At 54.1% G+C, this 23992-nt stretch overlaps 8 protein-coding genes across 8 annotated transcripts; 3 read left to right on the top strand and 5 right to left on the bottom strand.

Moving 5' to 3' along the window:
- Positions 1-351: 351 nt before the first annotated feature.
- CTAM01_08972 (dynein light intermediate chain) lies at positions 352-2291 on the bottom strand (the record flags this gene model as incomplete). Its single annotated transcript, XM_060524992.1, has 5 exons — positions 352-513; positions 570-1246; positions 1300-1393; positions 1450-1832; positions 1886-2291. Coding segments are annotated over 5 exons (1722 nt in total), but the record flags the coding sequence as incomplete, so codon positions are not given.
- Positions 2292-2886: 595 nt separating this feature from the next.
- Positions 2887-3965, top strand: CTAM01_08971 (RNA recognition domain-containing protein; the record flags this gene model as incomplete). The annotated part of the gene is made up of 2 exons (XM_060524991.1): positions 2887-2942; positions 3002-3965. 2 exons carry the CDS (start codon positions 2887-2889, stop codon positions 3963-3965), a joined length of 1020 nt encoding a protein of 339 aa, XP_060380431.1.
- A 160-nt stretch (positions 3966-4125) lies between these two features.
- Positions 4126-5478, bottom strand: CTAM01_08970 (WD repeat domain-containing phosphoinositide-interacting protein 4; the record flags this gene model as incomplete). The annotated part of the gene is made up of 4 exons (XM_060524990.1): positions 4126-5052; positions 5108-5205; positions 5263-5301; positions 5370-5478. 4 exons carry the CDS (start codon positions 5476-5478, stop codon positions 4126-4128), a joined length of 1173 nt encoding a protein of 390 aa, XP_060380430.1.
- Positions 5479-7209: 1731 nt separating this feature from the next.
- On the top strand, positions 7210-8646 carry CTAM01_08969 (septin; the record flags this gene model as incomplete). Its single annotated transcript, XM_060524989.1, has 6 exons — positions 7210-7282; positions 7363-7479; positions 7539-7626; positions 7685-7822; positions 7875-8342; positions 8400-8646. 6 exons carry the CDS (start codon positions 7210-7212, stop codon positions 8644-8646), a joined length of 1131 nt encoding a protein of 376 aa, XP_060380429.1.
- A 770-nt stretch (positions 8647-9416) lies between these two features.
- CTAM01_08968 (uncharacterized protein) lies at positions 9417-10434 on the bottom strand (the record flags this gene model as incomplete). The annotated part of the gene is made up of 3 exons (XM_060524988.1): positions 9417-9908; positions 9968-10141; positions 10255-10434. 3 exons carry the CDS (start codon positions 10432-10434, stop codon positions 9417-9419), a joined length of 846 nt encoding a protein of 281 aa, XP_060380428.1.
- Positions 10435-14612: 4178 nt separating this feature from the next.
- Positions 14613-16337, top strand: CTAM01_08967 (TLC domain-containing protein; the record flags this gene model as incomplete). Its single annotated transcript, XM_060524987.1, has 4 exons — positions 14613-14853; positions 15022-15335; positions 15393-15680; positions 15732-16337. 4 exons carry the CDS (start codon positions 14613-14615, stop codon positions 16335-16337), a joined length of 1449 nt encoding a protein of 482 aa, XP_060380427.1.
- Positions 16338-17119: 782 nt separating this feature from the next.
- CTAM01_08966 (uncharacterized protein) lies at positions 17120-19676 on the bottom strand (the record flags this gene model as incomplete). The annotated part of the gene is made up of 3 exons (XM_060524986.1): positions 17120-17679; positions 17740-19350; positions 19415-19676. The coding sequence occupies 3 exons, from the start codon at positions 19674-19676 to the stop codon at positions 17120-17122; spliced, it is 2433 nt and encodes an 810-aa protein (XP_060380426.1).
- A 1536-nt stretch (positions 19677-21212) lies between these two features.
- On the bottom strand, positions 21213-23504 carry CTAM01_08965 (sodium symporter family protein; the record flags this gene model as incomplete). Its single annotated transcript, XM_060524985.1, has 5 exons — positions 21213-21525; positions 21592-22543; positions 22600-22892; positions 22956-23365; positions 23427-23504. The coding sequence occupies 5 exons, from the start codon at positions 23502-23504 to the stop codon at positions 21213-21215; spliced, it is 2046 nt and encodes a 681-aa protein (XP_060380425.1).
- Between the last annotated feature and the right edge of the window lie 488 nt (positions 23505-23992).

The raw sequence follows: 23992 nt of genomic DNA, 5'->3' as shown, positions 1-23992 counted from the left end.
CTTGAAACTAACACCAAACGCATAGCATTGTCATAATCGGGGTATCTATTCTACAGCGACTGACTGACTGATTGCTGACCTGACTGAATCTCGCCCAACCGCCGCCACTGTCTCGCCTTGTCCGCACAACCTCGCCCCACCCCACAACATACATCTACTGAGGCCAGGAGCACACTCTCTTTCGTCGCTTTCTTTCGTGACCAATGTCCATGAGATACGATCAACTCCCTCTTTCAAATTTAACATTTGTCCCCCGAAAAGAAGACCGATTGGGTATAAGTCAACCGCTTGGCCATGTTTAAAATCGACTTCGGCCCCGTAACGAAAATAGGGACCCAAACATCAACTCACTCACGAGCCGCCACGGGGGCTGCCATTGGCAGGTTGTTTACGGTTCATCAAGCCGCTGAAGAAAGCCTGGAGCTTGTCGTTGTCCATCTCATCAGGATTCTCCTCGGCGGTATCAGCCGGTGGCGTGGTGGGATCCTGTGTAGCACTGTTTGCCTGACGGTCCTGCGATCCGTGTTAGTCAAGGCCGCTCCCTTATTGAGATCGACTTGGCGACATACCTTAAGCCGCTGCACCATGTCGTCGGCATCCACCTGGATGCCTCCCATGTTAAACTGCACAGGCCCAATGTGCTGGCTGACCTTGCCGTCGTCGGCTCCCTGCCGCAACGCACTGGAATCCGACTCATCGGTCCGCTGTCCTGTTCTCGACTTAGAGGCGTCTGCCTTCTTGTCGTCGTTACTTCGGCTGCGGTGCGTTTCCAGAGTCTGTAGACTGGAACCGAGGAACTCTTGCGTATCGGTCGATGACATCTCCAGCTGCGACGGGTCGCCGTCCCGACCTGCGAATGAGATCGCGCTGCCGGCTTGGCTTAGATCACGGATCCAGTCTTCGAACGGCGCCACTGCTGAGGACGAAACTTCGCCATTGTAGTCCCCGTCTGCCTTCGCCTTGGCCAAAATAGTCAGGCCGTCCGTCGTCATCGCAGGTGAAGGGAAAGTGGACTGCAGGTCATGCGACCAGCCTTGGCTGGTCGCCTCAACATCGAATCCATCCCTCAGCACGCGGATCTTGCCCCAAGAGTCCCAGTTTGGCGGCACCAGGATTTTGTCTCTGTCAATCGTGTTGTGCTTCAGCGGTTGTCGTTTTAGTAAGGAGGTGATGCCCAGACTCGAGTGCACCAGACTCGGTAATGACGAAGGGACGTTTGGTGTGGTGTAAATGAGCGAGGCGCCGTCTGGGACAACACTGTTAGCATGGCCCTCGGCCTCGGAGAGGGCGCCAACTCACGCCTCAGCAGCACTGTCCTGAGATACTGTAGAACCTGGTCGAAGTCACCTTCCTTCCACCCTTGCGTCTTCTCCAGACCCTCCATCTTCTCCGCCTGCAAGTTCGTTAGCATGCATACGATCAACCTTTCGGCATGGCACTTGATCTCACGTTCTGGCAGACCACGCAGAGCGGCAGACCTATGCCTTCTTCCCATTCACCAGGCCCAAGAGGCAGTGCCACATCGCCTTCGCTAGTGGTCGCTCCCGTGCCGTCAAGGTTCGTCGAGCCGCCTCCCCTGCCCCTATCTCGCCATGCGACCATCACCTCCTCCATCGTCGCTTGACACTCGTGGCTCGAGCTCTCGAGGATGCTGCGCATGAACAAAATCCATTCTCTCAGTTGGCGCATCCACAAGTGTGGTGTAGACCAGTCAAGGAGCACCACCATTAGGGTATTTGGTATCGTCTCGGGTGTAATTAGGGGCTGAATAAGTTTCGGGAACGATTCTGAGGGGTTCGAAAGCATGTAGAGAGAAATCCGCGCAAGTATGTCTAGAGACTGAGTCAGCATCAGCAGCAGAAGCCGAGTCGAGCTGACAACGAACCTTCTTGGTCGGCATCCAGGACGTCGTAGTAGGTATACCCAAGAGCGAAGCTGTTTGCAATGGGAGGCGTCTTTGAACTGTTGCGATCCAGACTTCGCTTCTCGCTGCTGTGTGACAGAGACTCGACAAATTCCTTTTGCGACTCTGGTGAGCCTCCCAGCACGATCATGTTCTTCTCCGGTAGCCGTTTGCTGCTGGCTACGTTGTCGAGCATGGAGCTCCAGAGGTCCTTCTTCTCTCCATTGCGGCCGTCTGACCCTGCGGAAGCCGAGGTGTACGTCGACACCCGATTTGCGCTTGCCGTCATGATTGTGTTGCTCGCTGAGGAGGACGCATGAGAGGGGTTTGGGTGGAAATCGTGGGTCTGTGGACGTGGTGTCTCGGTCCAGGAACTTGAGTCGGTGGGTTGACAGTGGACAGCTTTATGCGTATGCAAATAGACGCGTTCGAGTCGCGGTGTAGGTAGGCCGACAAGTATGCTAAACTATGCGGGTTCGTACCGACGGTCGATCTAGAATATACAGGAAATCAGATTCCTCCGACCGAAGCAATGATGGCATTCCCGGAAACTGGGGTTCTCAACTTGAACGGACGGCCGTGTCTTCCACAATTCTATTGGCACCTCGCCAGCGCTTTCTCATGCCCCTTCCTCAAAGTGTCGGGGGATTTGAGCTCCGGACCGGCTGTTTTCCCGACGGGAGCTAAAGTGCAGGCAGTGACATTGCAGCACGCGGGCAGCTAGCGAAGTGTCATTTTAGGGGTTGTCTTGGGGGCTGGAGCGCATATTGGGGGAGATGACGCACTGACAGTGCTACGCGACCACCTAAGAAAAGTCTAGGCATCGGTGTTTTTTTCTTTTGGGGCCGAGAAGCTCTAAGAAAGCTTGGGACGACGCTTCTTTCAGCCTTGAAGAATCGAAGCTTTACTACACTCCCAGACGTCTGCCACGAAATTGACGATTGCAAAAAGCTTCAGGGAACCTTGAGTTCCCCGTCGCCACCATGAACAAAATTCGCGCCATTCAGGAGCTCAACAAAAAGGAGATTGAACATGGAATGTAAGTCATACCAGGCATCTCGCATGCAGATCAAGAACCATGCGCTGACACACCAACAGCTCCCCCGAAGGCTCCTGGCACGTCGACTACCGCGACACGGCGTACATCTACTTTGGCGGGCTCCCCTACGAAATGTCCGAAGGCGATGTGATCACAATTTTCTCCCAATTCGGCGAGCCCGTCTGGCTCAAGCTCGCCCGCGACAAAGAGACGGGCAAATCGAAAGGCTTCGGCTGGCTCAAGTACGAGGACCAGCGTAGTACCGACCTGGCGGTCGACAACCTCGGCGGCGCGACGATCGGCGGCAGCCGCATGATCAGCGTAGACCACGCACGCTACAAGTTCCGCGACGACGAGGACCCGGACGAGGGCAAGGTGGACTGGGCGACGGTCGTGAAGCAGGAAGGGGGCGACAAGACGGACGAGGGGTCAGACGAGGACGAAGAGGAGGACCAACGGCCGATGTTGCCTGAGGAGAGGGAACTTGCGCTACTGATTCGGGACCATGACGAGGACGACCCCATGAAGGCTTTCTTGATCGAGGAGAAGAAGGAAGAGATCAAGGAAGCGCTGCGGCGGCGAGATGACAAGTCTGAGAGGAGGAAGAAGCACAAGCATCATCATCGTTCACACAGGTCGCGCAGGCACGACAGCGATGAGGAGATGAGGGATGCGGATCGTGACGAGGATAGGCATCGCAGCCGGAGGTCTCGTCGTGATGATACTCCAGACGACAGAGACCGCAGAGATGGCGAGAGGAGTTCGCGACGCCACGGGCATCGTGGCGAAGATCGGGATAGGGGATCGAAAAGGGATGATGGAAGTCGGAGAGAGAGGGACCGTTCGAGAGATAGACGTGATCGAGATCGGGACCGTGATCGAGGCGAGGACGGCGAGAGGAGGAGAGAGCGCAGGCATCGTAACCGCGATGGCCCGGACGAACGCCAGCCCAAAAGACATAGAGACCGTGATGATGAGCGGCGGCATACAAGGCGAAGTAGAACTAGGAGCAAGTCACCTTAGTCTCGAAGATGCCATAAACACTTAATAACAAACTAAGCGATGCTATCGCTGATACCCTTGAATGCCTTGTTTGTCCGATGCCAACGCCGTATGTAATGTACACTGTACCAGAAACCAAATAGCAACATGACCCCTACGAGCCAGCTTGAGAAACACCTCGTCATGAAGCGCTACCCAAGTATCGCTTCCAACCCTCTCGAACGACGTATCGGCGTCCGTCCTCTCCTTTGGATATCACAAACTTCTCCCACCTGGCATCATGTCCGGCGCCAATCACCACCAGACTGTCCTCGGTGATCCATCCGATCACGCCTTTCTGCGGCCTTGTCGTTCCTAGTGTCGTCTGTTCTGACATGGGCAGGCCGCCGATTAGGGGATCGTCGCCTGCTTCGAATGGCGCGGATGCGAAAGAGTATACGTCCGAGAACATCCGCGGCATCAAGGGGATCTTGCCTAGGAAGCCCCAGCGGCCCTTGCCATCGTCGGCTGGTCTACCCGCGAGAATGCCGGATCCCGCCATCTGCGACGCTGAAGGGCTGGTCGGTGCTGTCATGGGCTTTTTCGGGTGCGGGACGTCGAATACGTGCAGTGTCGACTTATCTGATGTGCAGGCTAGCTTCGTACCCTCGGGGCTGAAGCCGAGAGAGAAGATGGTGGCAGGATCAACGCCCCGTCTCAACTCGGCGAGCCGGGCACAATTACTTGTGGCGAAGACTCTGATCAGAGTGCCCATCTCGCTCGCTGTGGCCAGAAGCTCGCCGTCTGAGCTTACCTGAATGGCACGGAGGGCAGATGAGTGAGCGGGGATGATGCTGACGTTGCCGGTCCCGATGTCGACGAGCTGTATCTGCCCGACAGTTCTACCCGGGAATGCAATAGTCTTGTCTGACATGGCAACGAGTCCGAGAGGGTTGTTGGTGGTTTCGTACACTGACAGCAGGTCGGGAGGCTTCGCAAACGAGTAAACGCGTACACTGTTCTGGAGCGCTACGACGATACGGTTTCGACCGATCCGGACGCCCCGCACTGGTGTAAGAGAGGCGATCTCTATGGCGACTCTACCCTTCATGTCGTCCCAGATAATGGTCTGCGCGGTAGATGAGTTTGCGATCCCACAGAGGACTGAATGATTCAACACATACCTTGGTGCTACTGAACTTGGGTTGTCTACCGCCGCCGACGAGCGCCAGGTAATTTGTGGTCCCCATCATCTCGACCAGACCGATACCGGCATTGAAGTCTATAATGCGGTTAGCCGCTTTTCTTTATGTAAGGTTACAAGGGAGGAAGCGCAAACCTCTAGATGCCTTGAGAAGGCAAGACTTGGTGTGGAAGACTAGGTACCGGATGTCAGGGATCATGAATAGCTTAAGTGTTCACATCTCGACTTCCATAACAACTTACTGCATATTCCTGAGTTCAGACCAACCGAGAAGCAGCTGGCATCACTGTTGAAGGAAACAGAAAGCACGACTGTCGAGGGCGCCGTCTCTATAGGTGGACGAGTATTCATTGTGGAAGAAGGTGCCTATAAGTCGCAGTGCCGAGTATGTGACGGTTTGGCCTGGACGACGGTGAGGGGCTCGGTAATAAGGGATGAGCGCTGCGGATGTAAGGCTGGCAAGCCAGGCCAATTTTCTGTTGTTTTTTGAAGTTCTTCGTTACGATATCATCCTTGACAAGTGCATCTCTCGAATAGAGAGGTGCTCTGCTGACGATATTGACGATGATGTTGACAGACGGCAACGGGTTGAAGCGCCTAGTAACAGCGGCAGTGAGTTGAGCGGGTCGAAGTCAGCTGGATTGCCGAGTCAGGAAGCTGGGGCAAGGTAAGTAAGTTGGCAGGGGGGATTGGCAAGTGTATGCAGTCGACAAACAGCCCCCAGCGATTATTCAGAGCGAACGGCGACCGGATCGCGGAATTCAAAAGGAAAGATGCTCATAAAGAGGACCTCGTGGACAGTGTCTCAGCAGACAGTAACCCAGGTGAAGTCAGCCTGGGGACGTTGGAACTGAGAAAAAGGTACGTATCGTATCGTCCCGTCTCAAGCGGCGCATCAACCAACCCGACTGTCCACTGGCGAGGTGCCCAGGAAGTCACCTAGGTATTATTGGGGTACCAAGGTGCCTCTATCGATATTAGGTAAGCATCATAACTCAGTGAGAGACGGGAACTTGGGATGAAATGAGCGACAGAATAGTTTGCCGCTCAACACTTGGTTAATCTCTGCTTCTATCACTATCACAACCTTCACCTTTACCTCTTCTTCTTCTCCTTCTTCTTCTACCACCATCCCTCGTGTTGCAAGTCTTTCTAGCACCTTCTTTGGATATTTTCTCTAGGGAAAGAAAGACTCAAAGTACCTTATTTCACCAACATACTTAGTTCTCAGGATAGCAGTGATGATTGTAAGGGGAGTGTGATCGAGGCACCTGCCAGGTCTGTCCAGCTGGGTGCCACCTGGCCTTAGGTAATGCACCACAGGTAGGTACTCCGTACAGGAACGCGAAACATGTTTGGTCCCTTGGACACACGGTGCAAACGCGCCAACATCCAACGTGCGTGCCGCAATTGCTGCAGGCGGGAAAGCTTCAGCACTGACCATGTGCCAGTCTCGTGACCTGTCATCCTGATTCCTCTCTCTCTTCCAAAATTGCCCGAGGATACCCCGCTATTGGTGCCTTTCCTCTACAGGCTTAGCGTTAATTTTGGCGGAAAGGAGCGTGGGCCGGGGAGTTGCTCCCCCCCTGAATTGGGCGTGCAGGAGGAAGCAATCAATTGGCTGGGGGGCCTCTTGGGGTCGTCCTGCCGCAACATTTTGTGTGAAATTGCATTTTCCAACACCCGTCGGTCAAGACCCTCCCGTCCCCTTTAGCACCTGCACCTCCCGTCCGACCCCCAGGTCCCAATCCAGAACAACGACATTTGGGATCCAGCAGTCCTTTTGCTCCGTTCATCTACGACACGACACGACGCTCGCTGTCCCTTGAAACGATATCGTCGCCATTCTTTTCTCGTCAAGTCGTTGATTCCCTCAACGACTCCCTTACCGACCCTCTTCTAGACTAAGCCTTACTTTCAACAACCGTCGTATGTTTGCCCGCTTCTCTCAGTCTCCCCCTACTACACCAATCCGGCCCCCATTCAACAATTCCTCTCCCGACTCCACGAAGCCATCATGGCCCCAATGCATCTGCATCCCTCAAGATTCCACCTTACTGACCACACTCTACACTACAGAAGATGATGCGCAGAAAGAAGAACGTGAAGAAGGGAATCCAGTTCTGTTTGATGGTCTGCGGAGCATCAGGCACTGGTACGTCTTCCCCCTACATAGCCAACCTCGTGTTCGCCCAAACACCACCGAGTCCCGTCGACTGACTTTCGACCTTACAGGAAGAACCACCTTCGTCAACACCCTCTGCGGAAAGAGCGTGCTCGGCCACAAGGAGTCGGACGACCCCAACGGCGCCTCTGTCGAGGACGGTGTCAAGATTAAGCCCATCACTGTCGGTGCGTGACTACTATGTAGAGCCCTTGATCATCGCATCAGCAAACTGACAGCTATATAGAACTTGAGTTGGACGAGGAGGGTACCCGTATCTCTTTGACCATTGTCGACACTCCCGGCTTCGGTGACCAGATTGACAACGAGGCCAGGTATGGCACCACATGCCAACCAAACGTGGTGGTATCGCAATCGCTAACATGGTCGCAGCTTTTCCGAGATTGTCGGCTACCTCGAGAGACAATACGATGACATTCTTGCCGAGGAGTCTCGTATCAAGCGTAACCCTCGTTTCAGAGACAACCGTGTGCACGCCATGCTTTACTTCATCACACCCACCGGACACGGGTAAGCCCACTGTTTCATAGCCTTGGTTGACCGCCACTAACTCAGTCAACAGTCTTCGCGAGTTGGATATCGAGCTCATGAAGCGCCTCGCTCCCCGTGTCAACGTCATTCCCGTTATTGGCCGTGCCGACTCCTTGACCCCTGCTGAGCTCGCCGAGTCGAAGAAGCTTGTGATGGAAGACATTGAGCACTACCGCATCCCCGTCTACAACTTCCCTTACGACATCGAGGAAGATGACGAGGATACTGTTGAGGAGAACGCCGAGTTGAGAGGTTTGATGCCGTTCGCGATCGTCGGTTCTGAGGAGATTGTCGAGATTGGCGGTCGTACCGTCCGCGCTCGCCAGTACCCTTGGGGTGTTGTCGAGGTTGACAACCCGCGCCACTCCGACTTCCTCGCTATTCGATCTGCACTTCTTCACAGCCACTTGGCTGACCTGAAGGAGATCACCCACGACTTCCTGTACGAGAACTACCGTACTGAGAAGCTCAGCAAGTCCGTTGAGGGTGGTGCTGGAGTGTACGTTCTACAACCCCCTGTTTTACCCATGATGATACCTTGCTGACCATATTACAGCGACTCGTCCATGAACCCCGAGGATCTCGCCTCGCAATCTGTGCGCCTCAAGGAGGAACAGCTGCGGAGAGAGGAGGAGAAGCTCCGCGAGATCGAGATCAAGGTCCAGCGCGAGATCAACGAGAAGCGACAAGAGCTCTTGGCCCGCGAGTCCCAACTCCGCGAGATCGAGGCCCGTATGCAGAGGGAACAGTCTGCAGCAGCCGGCGGCCCCGCCGAGGCCAACGGCGACCACGAAGCCAACTAATTCAACAATTCTGGCCCCTGCTTATGGTTACCCCAAACTGCGACGTTGGTCTTTTTCTATACTGGCGTTGGTTTCCGTGCTGTGTTGAAAGAGAAAGAACAATATTCCCCTATGCGAGTTCGTTTCTCTTGACACGAAGATAAAAACCCCAAAAAGGTCTACTACGAATGCGACGACTGGGAAGAGGCTACCGGCTCGGTAGATGTGTGGGAAGAAGCGGTGTACGTTCTCGGGGCGGAGGTTCAAAGGCTTCTGGGTCGAGGTCGAGGGGATCATGGAGGACACGGCGGACGTGTGGGCCACGAGCTACTCGTCAATCTGTTTCCATCATTCCTATCACGCCGCCAGCCCGCATCTTTCCGGCTGTGCCTTTGTAGCCCTTTTTACTAACGCCCTCATTTTCCTTTTCTATTAGTCGACTTCTAATGCAGATATCACATTACTTTACCGCTTCACCAAATTCAAGTCTTGTTCCCCGCGTGATCTCTGATTGATGCACTGTTCATTTTGTGATCCATTTGTATCATATCAATTTTACTATGAAGGAGGCATGTGAACGACAAGCACGCAAACGGCACTCTTACTCAAGCATCCGATAGTGTGATAAGCACTTGCGGCATCCCTGCTTCCTTACGAAAGAACTAACAAAACAGCCTCTTTTCTACTCGAATCAACCTGTCTGAAGCCGAGACCGCCTGACTACGAAATCCAAATTACGCTACTACTAGAACATAGGGGGTATTGTGTGTGTGTGTGTGCTGCGACCAGCTTTAGTTGTTCTGCTGGCTGTTCAAGATGCGCAGAATCGCCAAGAACAGGTTGATAATGTCGAGATACAGGCTGATGGCGGCCGCAATCTCCTCCTCGACGTGGTGGTGGCGCATGATGAGCTGGGTGTCGACGAGGATGTAGGCGCTGAAGATGAGGGCGGCGATGCCACCGTAGACGAGCTCGCCGGTGGAGCTGTAGGGGAAGAACATGTACATAAAGCCGAAGAGGACGAGGCCCCAGAGGGCGCCGCCGAGGTAGGGGATCCAGGAGGTGAAGTCGTACTTTGTCTGGCAGGCGAAGGCGGTGAGGAAGATGAAGATGCCCGCGGTAAGGAAGACTGCGTTGAGGACGATGCCGGCCTTGTAGAAGGAGACGATGACGGAGATTGTGTAGGCTTCCATAAGGGTGAAGCCCGAGAGGAAGAGGAGGTTTGTCGGGTAGGATTTACGTTTCCAGAAGGTGAGGAGCATCATGATGATGGAGCCGAAGAGCTGTGTTTCTTTGTTAGTATTGTCATGATACGGCGCGTGAAGGGGGGAGGGAAGCGTACGGATGCGAAGACGAGGCCTGGGTGGGCCTGAATCCAGGTCTTGTAGCCATTACTGAAGAAGCTGAGGGCGGAGACGGCACCGGTGGCGATGAGTTGGACGGTAAGGATGGCGTAGACCTTGCGGATGAACTGATTTCTGATGTCGGTCGTGGCCTCTGCTACTGAGCCGCCGAACTGTAGGTTTGACGTGTTAGTCGAGAGCTGGTTCACGAAGGGTAGGCACCGAGAGCCACGGGATAGCCGGGAGCTGATGACCGGTGCCTGGAGAAAGCTGTGCTCGTGCTTACCTTGAAGTCATCGGGGAGATCGTCGTCCTGGCTGCTGCGAGGCGCGCCGCCGCCGAAGAGGCGATCGGTGTCGGAGGCGGCCGTGGGTTCGGCCTGGTAGGCGGGGGGCGCCTGGGCGTAGCTTGATGCTTCGTAGGGGTCCTGGGTCGGCGCCGGGGCGTACTTTGTCTTGGAGGCCATTGTTTACGCTTGATTTGACTTGTTTGTTGACGGAGGCGTTTGAATTTGTCGTCGAGAGGGTTCTTGCGAGGAAAATGTCGCGTAGGTGTATGACGAGCACTTATGAACCTTTTTTCTTGGGTGTTGGTTGCCTGCGGAAAGGTTGAAGGAAGGGCCGGGCGGAGGGTCGTTGTCGTCAGGAAGGGATCATGTGGGGAGGGCGTGATGCGAACGGTCACTGCTTACACAGCTAGGTGTGGCTGATGAGTCTGGGGTAGAAGGTGGCGTGCAGAGGGTCATGTGATGGGAAAGAGGCGTCGCAGAAACGTCGGGCGAGATCTTCAAGATTCTTTCCTTTTAAATACATAGAGCCCTCTACTGGCACATGATTATATTATACTGAAGCCTATGCATGTAAAAGGTCGCGCCTTGCAACTCCTGTCTCGCTCGGCATATTCCCTGCACTCCATAATGTGCCTGAAGACACGGCAGCAAGCGCGAACGCTAAACGGTGCAGATAGCAGGGTAATTTCAATATTCCTGATTTGATGGATCTATCATGTGGCATCTTGGACCTTGGTTGGGCCTTGAATGGCGGAGTGACTAGAGCGACTTCTTGGCAACCGCGTGGTCTGATGTTCGCGGCTCTCTGTAAGCTGCTGCTAAGACAAGAAAGGTTCAAACCTCTATAGGTTTGTGGAAAGGCAAATTGGAATACTTGGACACCGTATAAACGACTCAGTATCCACACATCACATCACGATCGCATCCTAAAGTGGCGGTCTCGAAAAGGATTCGGCCAGCCGATACTCGTCGAAAAAGACGGGATGAAACGCGGAGGCCGAGAGATAGGTACGGACAGAGAGGGAAGAGAGATCTTGACAGGACCTTCTGGATATATGCACGGAACAAGTAGAGGACAGCGCTGTGAGGACGGGAAGGCGGGTAAAGACGAGGACGAGGCGGAACTTTGGGGCACCTGGCCTAAGCTGGTTTCGTCTGTGATGCGAGGTCCGACCGTATTCGTCTGTTGTTTTCTTTTGCGCCGTGGTGGTGTCGCATTCAAGTGCGGACACGTACGGGGCGAGGATGAATTAGGTAAATTTGCGTTTGTGATACGGGGTTGTTCGGTTCTGCTATCCGTTCCTCACTTCTGTAGGTACCGGTTTGATCAGGACTATCAATCAAATACGGCGCTCCATCGAGATTTTGGAGGTGGAGGCGTCACGGCCACGCGCGGAGTGCGATTTGGGGTTTGCGGCTCTCACGAAGGGTCATTGAAGTTGAGGATCACTAGCGTTCTGACGGCAGCGACGCAAAATAGAAAAGCGACGGTCTCGTTCTGAATGCGAGGTGACGGAGCTGGCAATTGGCTGATGCATGTCGCCATCGCACGGGGAGGGGTGGAAAGCGGACGGGAGGATGGGGAGCCAAGGTCTTGTCGAGCTTCCGCAAGGTATTCGTACCTCATGGCGAGGCACAGTACAGAGTACCTACCGGACGTCGTACCTTGTACAGACAGCATTTGCTCTGAAGTTTGAACAGCACCTTTGCTTTCCAAAGGGGTCCAGTGACAGCCATGCGTATTGAGTAGTCAAGGCTGCGCGAGAGTTTAGGCGGTGTCAAGGACTGTGGACAGACATTGTTTGTGATCAAATGCATGGCGCAAAGTCCAGAAAAAGTCATTTGTTGTTGTTGGACGTTGCACAGATGAAAATAGGGGTATCTCACAGAAATATCTGTGAGACCTGGTTGGGCGAGGTAATAGTACATAGGTACAGCACCTCATTATAAGGTACGACGTGACAGAGCCTGGAGCCTTAAAGACCTATCAGAAACCTGGCAAAAGCAAGAACTAGAGCGTAAAGAAAGGATGAGAGAATAGCAAATGTCAACATGATTGACAGGGGCATGTATAGTACACATCGATAAGCGACTAGGGGCGAAAATCACTTCATTTTAAACGCTGTGCATATCTGCGAGATGAAGATTGTCAATGCCCGTGCAATTGTTCCAACGTGCCCTCTGCTAAGATGACGAGATCAGCAGTAAACACAATGGCCAGGGAAACGAGGAGAGAAGCAAAGAAACCAAAGCAATTTAATTGGATCAATGGACCGGTGTTGAAACTTGTTGAGGACGAGGAGACCCGCCCGTCCTTTCTCTCTCTCCATCTCCAACTCCCGTCTCCACGTCTGCGTTCGCGTTGCGGCGTTGGTTTCCCCTCCCTCCACTCTGTTCCTGACAGCTCTGCCTTGGAATTGATTCGAGCTGACCAGCATCTGTGGCCTGTACGGGTACGGATACTCGAGTCCAATTATTCGTTTAAATAGACTTGATCCATTGGTGCCATGTTGGTCTTGGTGGAAGGCAGAGAGAGTGGACAAAGGGGACGGGGGGAGGGGTCGATTGTCTCCCGACGGCGGGCCACGGGCGACAACAATCAAGCTTCCAATCATTTTGACAATTTAGATAGAAGGCACCACCACTGTCCACCGCACCGTCCAATTCCACGTCCCACGTCCCACGTCCCACGTCCCAGCGGTCCAGCGCAGCATCAATCAGTGATGGAGCTGCAGCCAGACTCAAATGGGATAAGGGGTCCCCCACCCCTTGGGCCCTTCCTTCCCCCCAATTCCCCCCCGAAAGATGCGCCAGGTACGTACCGTGTGCCGCACTCATTCTGGGAAAGAGGGAACCAGGGACCAAGAGAACCCTGGTGCTTTTATTGGCCGACGCCAACTGCCCACATCCCTTTCCCATGTCGCGCCTACCACCGTCAACTCTCTCACAGAGTATCTCTTTCTCCCTTCAGGTTCTGTTCCATTTTCCAATGGCAAGCCGTCTTCACCGCCTTTGATGAACCTGTTCGGCTCACTAAGAGTTGGCCGGCGATCTGTACATGACGGTTACATGTGTTCGGTAGACGAATTGTGAGAGACTGAAAGCGTCAAGCTTCAACAAGGCTTTGACTCTTCCAGCATCTGGTTCCTGCACCTCTCAGCTACTCTTGTCAAAGTGAACTGGGCCTAGCTACCGATTGACTTGACCCTTCCCTCCCCGGGGCTACCTATGAGCCTATGAGCAAGGGCAAGATAACTAGAGGCTAGAAGGCAAGAGCAGGTTAGCAACGTGTAGGTACAAGAGTACCTCTGTGGAGCCTCCTTTTTCTCGAGGCGAAGCTGGGCTTTTGAGTGGAACGACGCGAGCGACCGGTACCCAGTACCTTAATCCACGTTTCCCTCTGCCGCTGCTTTTTCAGCCTTTGGCTAGGTTTTCCGTCTCCTGAAAGGTAGGCAGGACTAGACAGAAAATTATCAGAAGAAAAGTATTCGTGACTTGAAGAAACTCTGTCCCAGCCACGGCTGCTACCTTGTATTCTTCTAGACTCTGTCAAGTTTCTTCCAGTGTCAGTCTCTTTCCCGCCCTGCATCTGTCCAGGAACTTTTCTCATCCTGCTTCTCCCCTCTTAACCAAACGTACGGGCAGACAGCTTCACCAAGCACCCATCTCTGGTCGCTGAAGTAGCAGCGAGAAAGAAAGAAAGACCGCCGCAGCCCGCATCCTCGCACCACACCCACCACTTCACACACCAAAACGGGGGGCACCATCTTGCTGCACACCTGATCCCAGCAACTTTCTGGAGCAACCGAACAGATCCTGACCTAGGCCTTGGCGTCGTGTACCTCCATATTCGTACCGTCCAGCCTGTCCTGCTACAATCCTCTACCTGAACCTGACCGCCGTCCAGTCCACCGTCCCGTCTTCGGTACCCATTGTGTGCGACGTTGCCCTTCCGCTCACTTTCCCATCCTCTTGATCTTCAACCTCCCTAAAACCAACCAAGGACGTTCGTTTTCCCCCCTCCCCTCCCTTCTTCCGACCACGACACTACCAGAAGCGCCCGTGACGACCTCGTCGCGCTCTGCGGTAACAAGAATCCCGACAAGTGCTCCTTTGCGCACCGAACCCGCTCCAACCGCGTGTCGATAACGAATCTCTCTTCGTTATCGCGGCTCAGCACCAACCACAACCACCACAAAGGATCACTAGGCTCGACGGCTATCCGAGAAAACACCAACGCCAAACCACGACGCAGCCGTCGCTGAGCATTGTAGCCTCTCTCACGACTCCAAATTCGGGTCGCCGCTCTCTTCGATACTTCAATTGAGTTCCAATTGGAGCTCTAGTCGCGCATCATGAGCGACACCACCAGCAATAACGAGGCCTCGTCGCCAACTTTTGAGAAGCCTGTCAGGACCAGCTCCGCCGGGCCCCAGATCCAGCGGAATGCTAGCACCAAGCAGCTTAAGCTTATGAATGGCCCCCTTTACCAGCAAGGACACAACAATGTCAACGTCGTGCTCATTCGACGGGTCAGGAGGACAGACGACAGCGCCTGGAAGATGTTGAGCCGGTGGATGGTTGAGAACCAAGTCGGTACGTCGTCTTTCTTGTGCTCTCTCCTTACCCTTTTTAGTACCCCACATCCACCTTTAACAAGCCACAACTGGATGTGCTTAATGTTACACGGCCTACATCACCGCGAGACTATGCCTCCTATTTGCGAAGCATGGCTTGGACATAGCTAACATGTGCCGAATTTAGGTCTCTCCTTCAACCTCTTGGCCCTCCTTTTCCTCGCCCATTTCTTCATCCCGAAGGCGCAACCTCACACGATCAAGTTCTTCACCCTCTCGTACTACAACCAGGAAACTGGCCAGTATGGCGCTGGTCTCGGTGACTCTTGCCTTCTCGCCTTCTGCATCATCCTCTTCACCGGCCTGCGCGCCGCGACCATGGAATACGTTCTGGCACCTTTGGCCAAGGGATGGGGTATCAAGAAGCGCAAGGATCTCACACGCTTCAGCGAGCAGGCCTGGCTGTTGGTTTACTACATGGTCTTCTGGCCCTTGGGCATGGTAAGTTTACTAGTCATTCCGGCTTCTTTCGCTGGGCAACCTCTAACAATGGTACAGTACATCTACAAGACTTCGCCCTACTGGCTGAACCTCAGAGAGCTCTGGACGAACTGGCCGCAGCGTGAGCTCTCCGGCCTCAACAAGTTTTATATTCTGGCGCAGTGGGCTTTCTGGCTCCAGCAGATCCTTGTCATCAACATCGAAGACCGCCGCAAGGACCACTGGCAGATGTTCACTCACCACATCATCACCTGCACTCTGATTTCCGCCTGCTACAGCTACCACCAGACTCGTGTCGGAAACCTGATCCTCGTCCTCATGGATGTTGTCGATCTCTTCTTCCCTGTACGTCAAAGCCCCCCGTCCCTTTGTCCTGCATAAGCTAATCAGTTGCAGCTCGCCAAGTGCCTCAAGTACGTTGGACTGAACACCCTCTGCGACTTCATGTTCGGTGCCTTTGTTCTGTCTTGGCTTATTGCCCGCCATGTCTTCTACCTGATGGTCTGCTGGTCTATCCACACCCACATTCCCGAGGAAATTCCCGACTCGTGCTATACCGGCCAGGCGCCTAACCTGGTGGGCCCGCTACCTATCCCTGAGGGTAAGAGCTGGATGTTGGAGCCCTTCTACAAGTCGGATGGCATTGTCTGCTGGGATTCTACCATTCGCTGGGCGTTCCTCATTCCCCTCCTCGCTCTGCAACTCATTACCATCGGATGGTTTTTTATGATTCTTCGCGTTGTCAACAAGGTTCTTCGCGGCGGCAACGCTGAGGATGTCCGCAGCGATGACGAACTCGAAGGCGAGGAGGAGGGCGACTATGTCTATGAAGAGGAGGTTGCTCTCGAGGAGGAGGTTGGCGTCGAAGATATTGACCTCAAGAGCTGGGAGCGGAGAACGGGAATCAAGAGACAAGCAAGTTCTTCAGGCGTGAGCCTGCCCGGCCACAGCGACCGCAAGGAGCTGCTTGGTAGAATCGGCTGCGAAAAGCAGGTCGACTAAATCTGACGACTGGGTGTCGCCTACGAAGCCATGTAAAGGACCTCGGCGGCGCTAAGTCCGGTGTACACAAATGAGTTGGTGGTATAGGAAGCGCTAAAGGGGAGAGGAGTTTTTTTCCAGAAATGGTTGGCACAGTCAGGGAAGACATATTGCCGACCTATACTAACGTACTACTTTGCTAGAGCATAGTGCAACGCCTGGATGGCGGGCACACACAGGCATAGATGACATTTGGCTTTGCTTTTCCGCGACGTAAAGAAAGAAAAAAAGGGGGAAGCGAAAGAGGGTGAGAAGGGTTTTGTACCTCGCCTCTCTGGGATCTTCACCGAGTTGGACTTATTCAAGAAATGAATCAAAAAGTATTTTGAGTTGATGAATATAATGTCTGCCCTATGCATACTACTTGCCTGCTCCTGTAATCTCTATGGTCTACTTATTCAAGATCATTCGTGTGGAATGGATGAGAGGAAGGTAGTTTCGTGACTACCAGATTCACATCTTATTCCGTACTTCACATATCCCAAATTGCGGTCCATCTCAAAGTTAGAGAAGTTTCGGATAAACATCATCTCTTGATTGAGCATATCTAAAAGATTGGGGTACTGACGCCAACCAAAAGAAAAGAAGAAAACTCCCCTCAACCGTTATCCGACCATCGTCATCCAACAGAACGTCACGTCACACTAAAACCCCCCCAAAACCACCAAAGCGGCATACAAATCTCCTTTTCCTTTTTTCCTATTCCAGTTATTTCCAGCTGGCTACAACACATTCCCAGTGTCTCATGCTACGTCCGCCGGCGTGATGGGGCGGAAAACGCCATTCTCCAGCAAATACGACCCGGGCCGCTGCGTCTGCACCAAAGCCTTCAGCGCAGGGTTCCTCTGCGCCAACACGTCCTCCTCGCTCTTGAGCAGCACCACGTTTCTGAGCCCACCGCTCGCCTCGACGCTCAGCTTCCTCAGCAGCTTCGTCGTCAACTCGTCCTGCGCGCCGTCGGGACCGCGGACGACGACCCACGTCACGCCGCCGAGACGGGCCGTGACGACGCCCGAGAGCAGACCGGGGAAGAGCCAGGGGTACTGCAGGATCTCGGCCTCGAAGGCGTTGATGGACTCGCGGGCGGTGGCGGCGTAGGAGTCGTTGTTGAGCATAGTGCCGAGGCGGAAGAGGTTGGAGACGGAGACGGCGTTTGTGGAGGGGAGGGCGGTGTCCATGCCGTCCTTGAGGCGGAGGATCGTGTGGGGCGCGTTCTCGGGTGTGGTGTAGAAGGCGCCACATGAGGAGCGGGATGTTGTGGATTCCGGAGTCGGGCTGTCGTAAAAGATGTGGATTTGGGCCTCTGTGGTGGTGTGTTAGTTTGTTTCTAGAGTTCAGGAGGAGAATGGGGAAGGATCCTTACGCTGAAGCTCGTCGGCGAACTCAATCCACTTCTCGTCTGCAGTCACCTCGTAAAGTCCAATGAGACCTTCAATGAGATAGGCATAGTCCTCTGCCAGAGCCTTTGTCTCACCCACACCCTCGTGGTATATCCTGTAAAGAGTTTTGTTGCTCTGATCCCAAAGGTTGGATCGGATAAAGGCCGCGGCCTTGCTGGCAGCCTCTATCGCAGCTTGGCTCTTTGACGCATCAACGGTCGACAAAGCCAGTGCAGCCCTTGTCAAGGAGGAAATCACCAGGCCGTTGCGTCCCACAACAATCTTGGTATCGGCCTCGGGTCTTGGGCGCTCTTTTTCTCTGTGTGCCTTGAGCTTTTGTTTCGCTGAAGTGACCACTCTCTTCACTTCATCAGTAGTAATACCAGCCTGGCGTCCAATCTCTGAAATATCCTTGACAACACGCAGAATGTTCTCATTCATGAACTCATCGTTGGGATCCTGGTCCGGTTCGACATTGCCATGCTCAAGCACATTCCAGTAGGACGCAGCCAGCGCTGCCTCGTGGTCATCTCCAATGACTGTGTCAAACTCCCTTCGTGTCCAGAGGTTGTAAGCTCCCTCTCGCATATGTCTGTCTCCACGTCGGTAGTACGAGTCTGCGGCTTCGCTAGAAACGAAACCACCTTCAGCCAAGTTGATGGGGGAGCTGGTGAGGTAATCGACCAACTCCACCACGACATCGTAGAACTCCTCGTCCTTCTCGCCGCTACCTGCAATCAGCCATGCATCCAGGTACAGCCCAAGAAGCAGAGCATTTTGGGCAACGAGCTTCTCGAAGCGCGGAACACTCCAGTCTGCAGTGACAGAGTATCGCGCAAAGCCGGAGCCTCCCACATGATCGCGCAGACTGCTGTCTCGCATCTTGCGCAGTGTGAAGAGGGCCATCTCCGTAGCGTGCGCGCACTCCGTCTCGCCCACAACATCCTGAGCAGGGGAAAGATACCGGGGCAAGCGCAGCAGGAAGGACAGCTTCGGTGGAGTCGGGAACTTGGGGGCCAAGCCGAAACCGCCGTAGACGGGGTCAAACGTGCCGGCGATGTGCGTGTAAGCCTCTTCCAGCTGGTCCAGGTCGAGCTCACTTGACACGGCGGCAGCCGCTCTGCCGGATTCCGGAAGCTCCAGCCCCGTCTCTGATCTTCCAATGGCAGCGGTCTGCGAGCCCGCAACACCCGGCTGGACCGTGGCGGTTCCTAGAGTACCCTCCGCCGCGAAGTCGTGTAGCTTCACCACGACCTCCTTTGCCTCCTGTCTGCATCGCGGCTCCTGCTCTTTCCACACCTTCTGCAGCTTGCGCAAGATGGCTAGGAAGTCCAGACGCTCCTCATCATCGGAACCTCCATTGTTCGAGCCGGGAGCTGGGTAGTAGGTGCCACCAAAGACGGGCTCGAGATCAGGGGTCAGAAAGAGGTTCAAGGGCCAGCCGCCTGATCCGCTCACAGCCTGCACGTAGTTCATATATATCGTGTCCAGCTCTGGGCGCTCCTCGCGGTCGATGATGACGGGGATGAAGGACTCGTTCAGGATCGAGGCACATTCGCGGTGGGTGAAGGACTCGGTGGATGTAAGTCGCGAATCTGCAAAAGAAAGGTCAGCGCACATGATCGGGCATCCGCGGGGTTATGTCTTTCGACGACTTACAGTGGCAGGCCTTGAAGCCAATGTGCAGAAAGATCAACTTGTTCTCCTTCCTGGCTCTCTCGATCGACTCGTCGTTAAGCAGTTGCCAGGCGACGCGGCCGTCCGCATGGCTTCGCACGTACGGGCTCTTGCTCTGCCCAACCCTGTTCACCAATGGCGGGGCTGGTTCATGGCCGTCATTTATCTGTTGAGCTGCAAGCTGCAGCGGCTGAGGATCAGCCTTCTCAGCCCGTGCCGCTTGTGACAATTCGGAAGCGACCATGGCGGAATGCTGCGGCGAGTAATGCTCAGGGTTGTGGGATGTTTGTTGAAGCCAGTAACGCTGTTGACCGTGGCTTTAGATATGTGTACGGACGGCGTCGAGCGTTGGCAACACCAAAGGCTGCGAATGCTTTTCGCGGAACGAGTGCTTACGATCTTGTATTGAAAGATCACGAGATATTTCCGCAAGTGGTAGCGGCGGGGACGTCGAAGGTGGTCGTCAGTCGGCCCGAGGCGAGGGGATCTGGGGCAAGAATGTGCGGTAAGGGTAGTCTTTCGAGCCTGTTCGTTGTACAGATCGGGATAGAGAGTCAAAGAAGGCGAGTCATGTAGAGCAATGCGAGGTTTTCCAGAAAAAAAAAAAAGACCTGCTACCTTTGATCCTGCGGTGTGGAAATAAGCGACCCGTTGTTTATGTCTTTGAGCGGCAAGTCGAAAATGTTCGAGAGGATCCTCAGGGTCGGTGTCTTTCGAGGACCAGACGTCACTGCGGGCTGTCGCTGCTGCTGCTGCTGCGCAGCGACCAAACGGTCATTCGACACATAAAATGCGCTGCCCCACCATTCGTTTCTCCCCGAATGAGGGGTATTTCTATTATGTAAGCAATTCCCTCCCGCTGTACCTGAATTCACGCCTATCTATACATACTTAATTCATCTTGACCTCAGAAGCATATAGATCTGAACTTTCTTTACCTTGCGTAATATAGTACACTAACTAAATGCCTCACTGAATAGATTGCGGAAGTTCACATTAGCGAAATCCCAAACACTTGAGGGAAAATACCCTCGCCCAGCTCAACGCTAAATGTCGCAATAACTGCTCAAGCTTTGGCTTCAAACTCTCCTCCGATTCATGCCTGTCGCTACCTTCTACTGGAAAGATCCGGCCTAGTCCGCGTCCAGCTGGCCGTGACTCGCGGCTAGAGCATATGAACAGGCCCAAGGTCTTGATCTGTAACTTGAGAGCTACGTATAGAACGGTGAAAATTAGGATGAATCTGTCATACGAAATCAAGGGTTCAGAGCCTCAGGGTCGAAGTATTGGAGTGAGCGGAACGGTAATTAATGCTTAATTCGCATCCCTGTCCCCAACCCAGCCGCAGGACCATTCTCCAACGGAAGAAATCTGCTTACTCAGTCTTTCGGCCGAGTTTCTTGAAGTCCATGTTTATGAGTGAGAGGAAATTTGGTGATCGTGTCGTGGCCATGATCCCATAGACTCAAGAGGCCGAGTCAGATACCAGGGTTCGTTCTCTTCGAGCGATTTCATAGTTATTTGCCCATGATTTATCCTCTTATGAATTTGGAAGGATCCAGGCTAAACGAGCTTGGGAATGTGGCATAGATCTAAGCATGGATTTTCTACATTCAATCCTTCATCAGACGTTGTTTCATTTCTCGGCCTTTCAACCCTGACTATCACTTCCCGAAAGACACATAATAAACGAGGGTATAACGCAAACCACAACTCCAACCAGCTTCACCCCTTTTTGCAACACATCTGTTTCCCTTCCATTCTCATCAATATCACAAAATCAGGAAGAGATCGCCTCCTTCGTCTCGCCAGTCTTCTCCGGCGTAGCGGCACCAGGACTAGTCTTCTCGTTGCTGTCATCCTCACCCTCGGTGACGATGGGCAGACGCGTCGGCTTCTTGCCCGTAAGCATAGACCTGAAGGTATGGACGAGGGTGCCGCGGCCCTCAAAGATGGGGAACAGGCCGACGGCGAAGAAGGAACAGAAGATCCAGAGGATGCCGACGACGACCCAGCCGGTGAAGAAGGGCTTGCTGAAGATGTAGCCGGATCCGTACATGGGCATCGGCCAGAGGATGAGCATAGCGATGGTCCTAATCTTCTTGTCAGTTTTTGACTTCGATGGTAACAAGCAGAAATGCACCAAGAGTGATACTCACATGAAGGCCGTCATGGAGACGGAAATCTTAAAGGCACGCGAGAGCATGGCCTGCTCCTTTTCAAACTCAGCCTGCGACTCCGTGTTGCCGGGCACGTCCTCAAGATCAAGGCCAGCGGCGTTAGCCAGCTCGTGGTCGTCGCCTCTGCGGATCGCCATCATCGACTTCCAGTCGTAGCTGTCCAGGCCAAAGGCCAACGTAAAGACGGGAATCAAAACGATGGGCGAAAGCAGGGCGATGACGTTGCCCGCCAACATGGGGCTGTTGGAACCCGTGCAAGTGACGTCCAGAACACCGCAAGTCTTCTTGGCCGTGACGAGCCAGCCGATAATGGCGAAGGCGGTGCCAACGATGGGGGTCAGCGTCGCAGCCCACTTGTTCTGGCCCTTCCAGACCAGAGTCAAGGTTGCCGGAATCACAGCCGCGGAAATGAGGACGCCCATCAGCACGTAGAGGTAGCCCATGGAGATACCGTTGTAGAAGAGGCCGACGGAGATGGAGCTGATGATGACGGCGTATACGACGACGCACACGTGGGACATGTAGATGAGCCTCTTGCCGCTGGCATCGGGCTTGAAGTACGTTCGGTAAATATCGTACGTGAAGATGGAAGAGACGGCGATGAGCTCGGCCGAGGAGGCGGAGGTGACGGCCATGAAGATCATGAGAAGGGTCGCGACAGCGCCACCCTTGCCGAGGAGGGCAACGGCGGCGTAGGGGAGGGCCAGGCCGGCGGACACCTCTGCCTCGGTCATGCGGTCGGGGAAGGTGGGAAATCGGGGGTTCGACTCGAGGGCGAGGGCGGAGAGGCCCATGGTGGTTGCGGTCAGCCACGGGATGGCGAACCAGGAGAGACCACCGAGGATGTAGCCCGGAAGAGCGTGAACTGGTGACGCGGCGATGGCCTTGTTGTAGTAGCCGTTATCCAAAAAGACGGTTCCAAAGTTGCCGACTATATCGAGTTTCGTTAAAAGGTGAAGTCTTTGGGAGATGGGAAACGTCACTTACCAATGTTGATAACAAAGAATTCGACACCGCCCTGTGATCTCATCGTCAGGTAGGAGCCTTCGGCGTTACCAGAGACGGGATGTCTTGTAGCGGCCTCAACGAGAAGATCGTAGACCTTGGAAGGGCTGCCGAGGACATCGGAGTTGGCGTAGGTCGTCAGCGAGAAGAGGATAATGATGATGAGCAGGATGAATGTGTGAACCCAATCGGTGAGGAAGGTGGCTTTGAGACCTCCGACAAGGGTGTAAGCAACAACTCCTACGGGGAGCAGGTAAATAGCAGCCACAGTGTTCCTACGATTTCCGTGTCAATTTCTCCTCATACTCAACCAGAGCTGCCAGGGACTTGTGACTTACATGCCAGTCAAGGCATTGACGGTCGCCGCACCACCGACAATCAGCATCAATGTAACCAAGATGTTCGTCATGAGACCAAAGACAATGAATACAATGTGCGTAGCCGTTCCATATCTAGCCTTGATGACTTCGAGGAACGTGTGGGCGTTGGGTGCTCTGCGCTTGAGCTCAATGGCGAGGGTCGCAAAGAGCAGGATCTGGACAGTCGCGCCCGAGGCGTACCAGAACGGTCCTGAGACACCGTATCGGTAGCACACGCCAGAAGACTGAAGCAGCGTGGCGGCCCAAGTCCATGAAGAAACGACTGCGGAACCGACGAGGCCTGATTTGACTGTTCTACCGGCGGTTGTGAACATCTCGGAAGTCTGCAGCTCCCGGTTGTAGCGCTTGAGCACATAGGTGGTGGCAATCTGCATCATCACAGTCAATCACTCGTGAACACCCTTGGATAACACGCAAGGGTCAACGTACCATGCCAATGGCGAAGAGAAAGCCCACACCGAGGACGATGCCGTAGCCGACGCCCTGGTTGAGAGCTGCTGTCACCATCTTGGGCCAATTCGTCTGAGGATTCGACTATGTATTGGTGTGAAGCTCAGAGAGAAGCTGCTGTACCCTTGAGACAGACACTACTTCCATCCCGACAACTTGGGACCGGCCCTCCTGTATATATGTATCTGCACCGGGGCAAACTTCCCTCACAAGCGAGCACAGTTTGGCCGGCGGCAGCATCGATCCCGAACGTTGTCCTACGGCTATCGGAGCTTAAACTACCGGACCTACCCTTGTCCCATGTGCCAGTCGAGACAACGGTTCGACATTTGCCCCCACTCAGACATGAACAGATACAACTGCCAGGCTAGTTGGGATCACATCATGGCGTAAAGCTGGCTGGGGATGGAGGGGGGAGTAGCAGCCGGGGGGGGGGGGGGGGGCAGAGAAGAACAGCAAAGGCCAGGGTCAGCCAGATCCTCCAAGATTGTACCTCAACTTTGAGACTTGAGACGAAGTTTGAGTGTAAGAAAGAAAGATAGCGC

Source organism: Colletotrichum tamarilloi (assembly GCF_030869305.1).
Source record: "Colletotrichum tamarilloi strain Tom-12 chromosome Unknown Scaffold_33.1, whole genome shotgun sequence".
NCBI lineage: Eukaryota > Fungi > Ascomycota > Sordariomycetes > Glomerellales > Glomerellaceae > Colletotrichum > Colletotrichum tamarilloi.
This window is presented reverse-complemented; position numbering and strand designations above follow the sequence as displayed.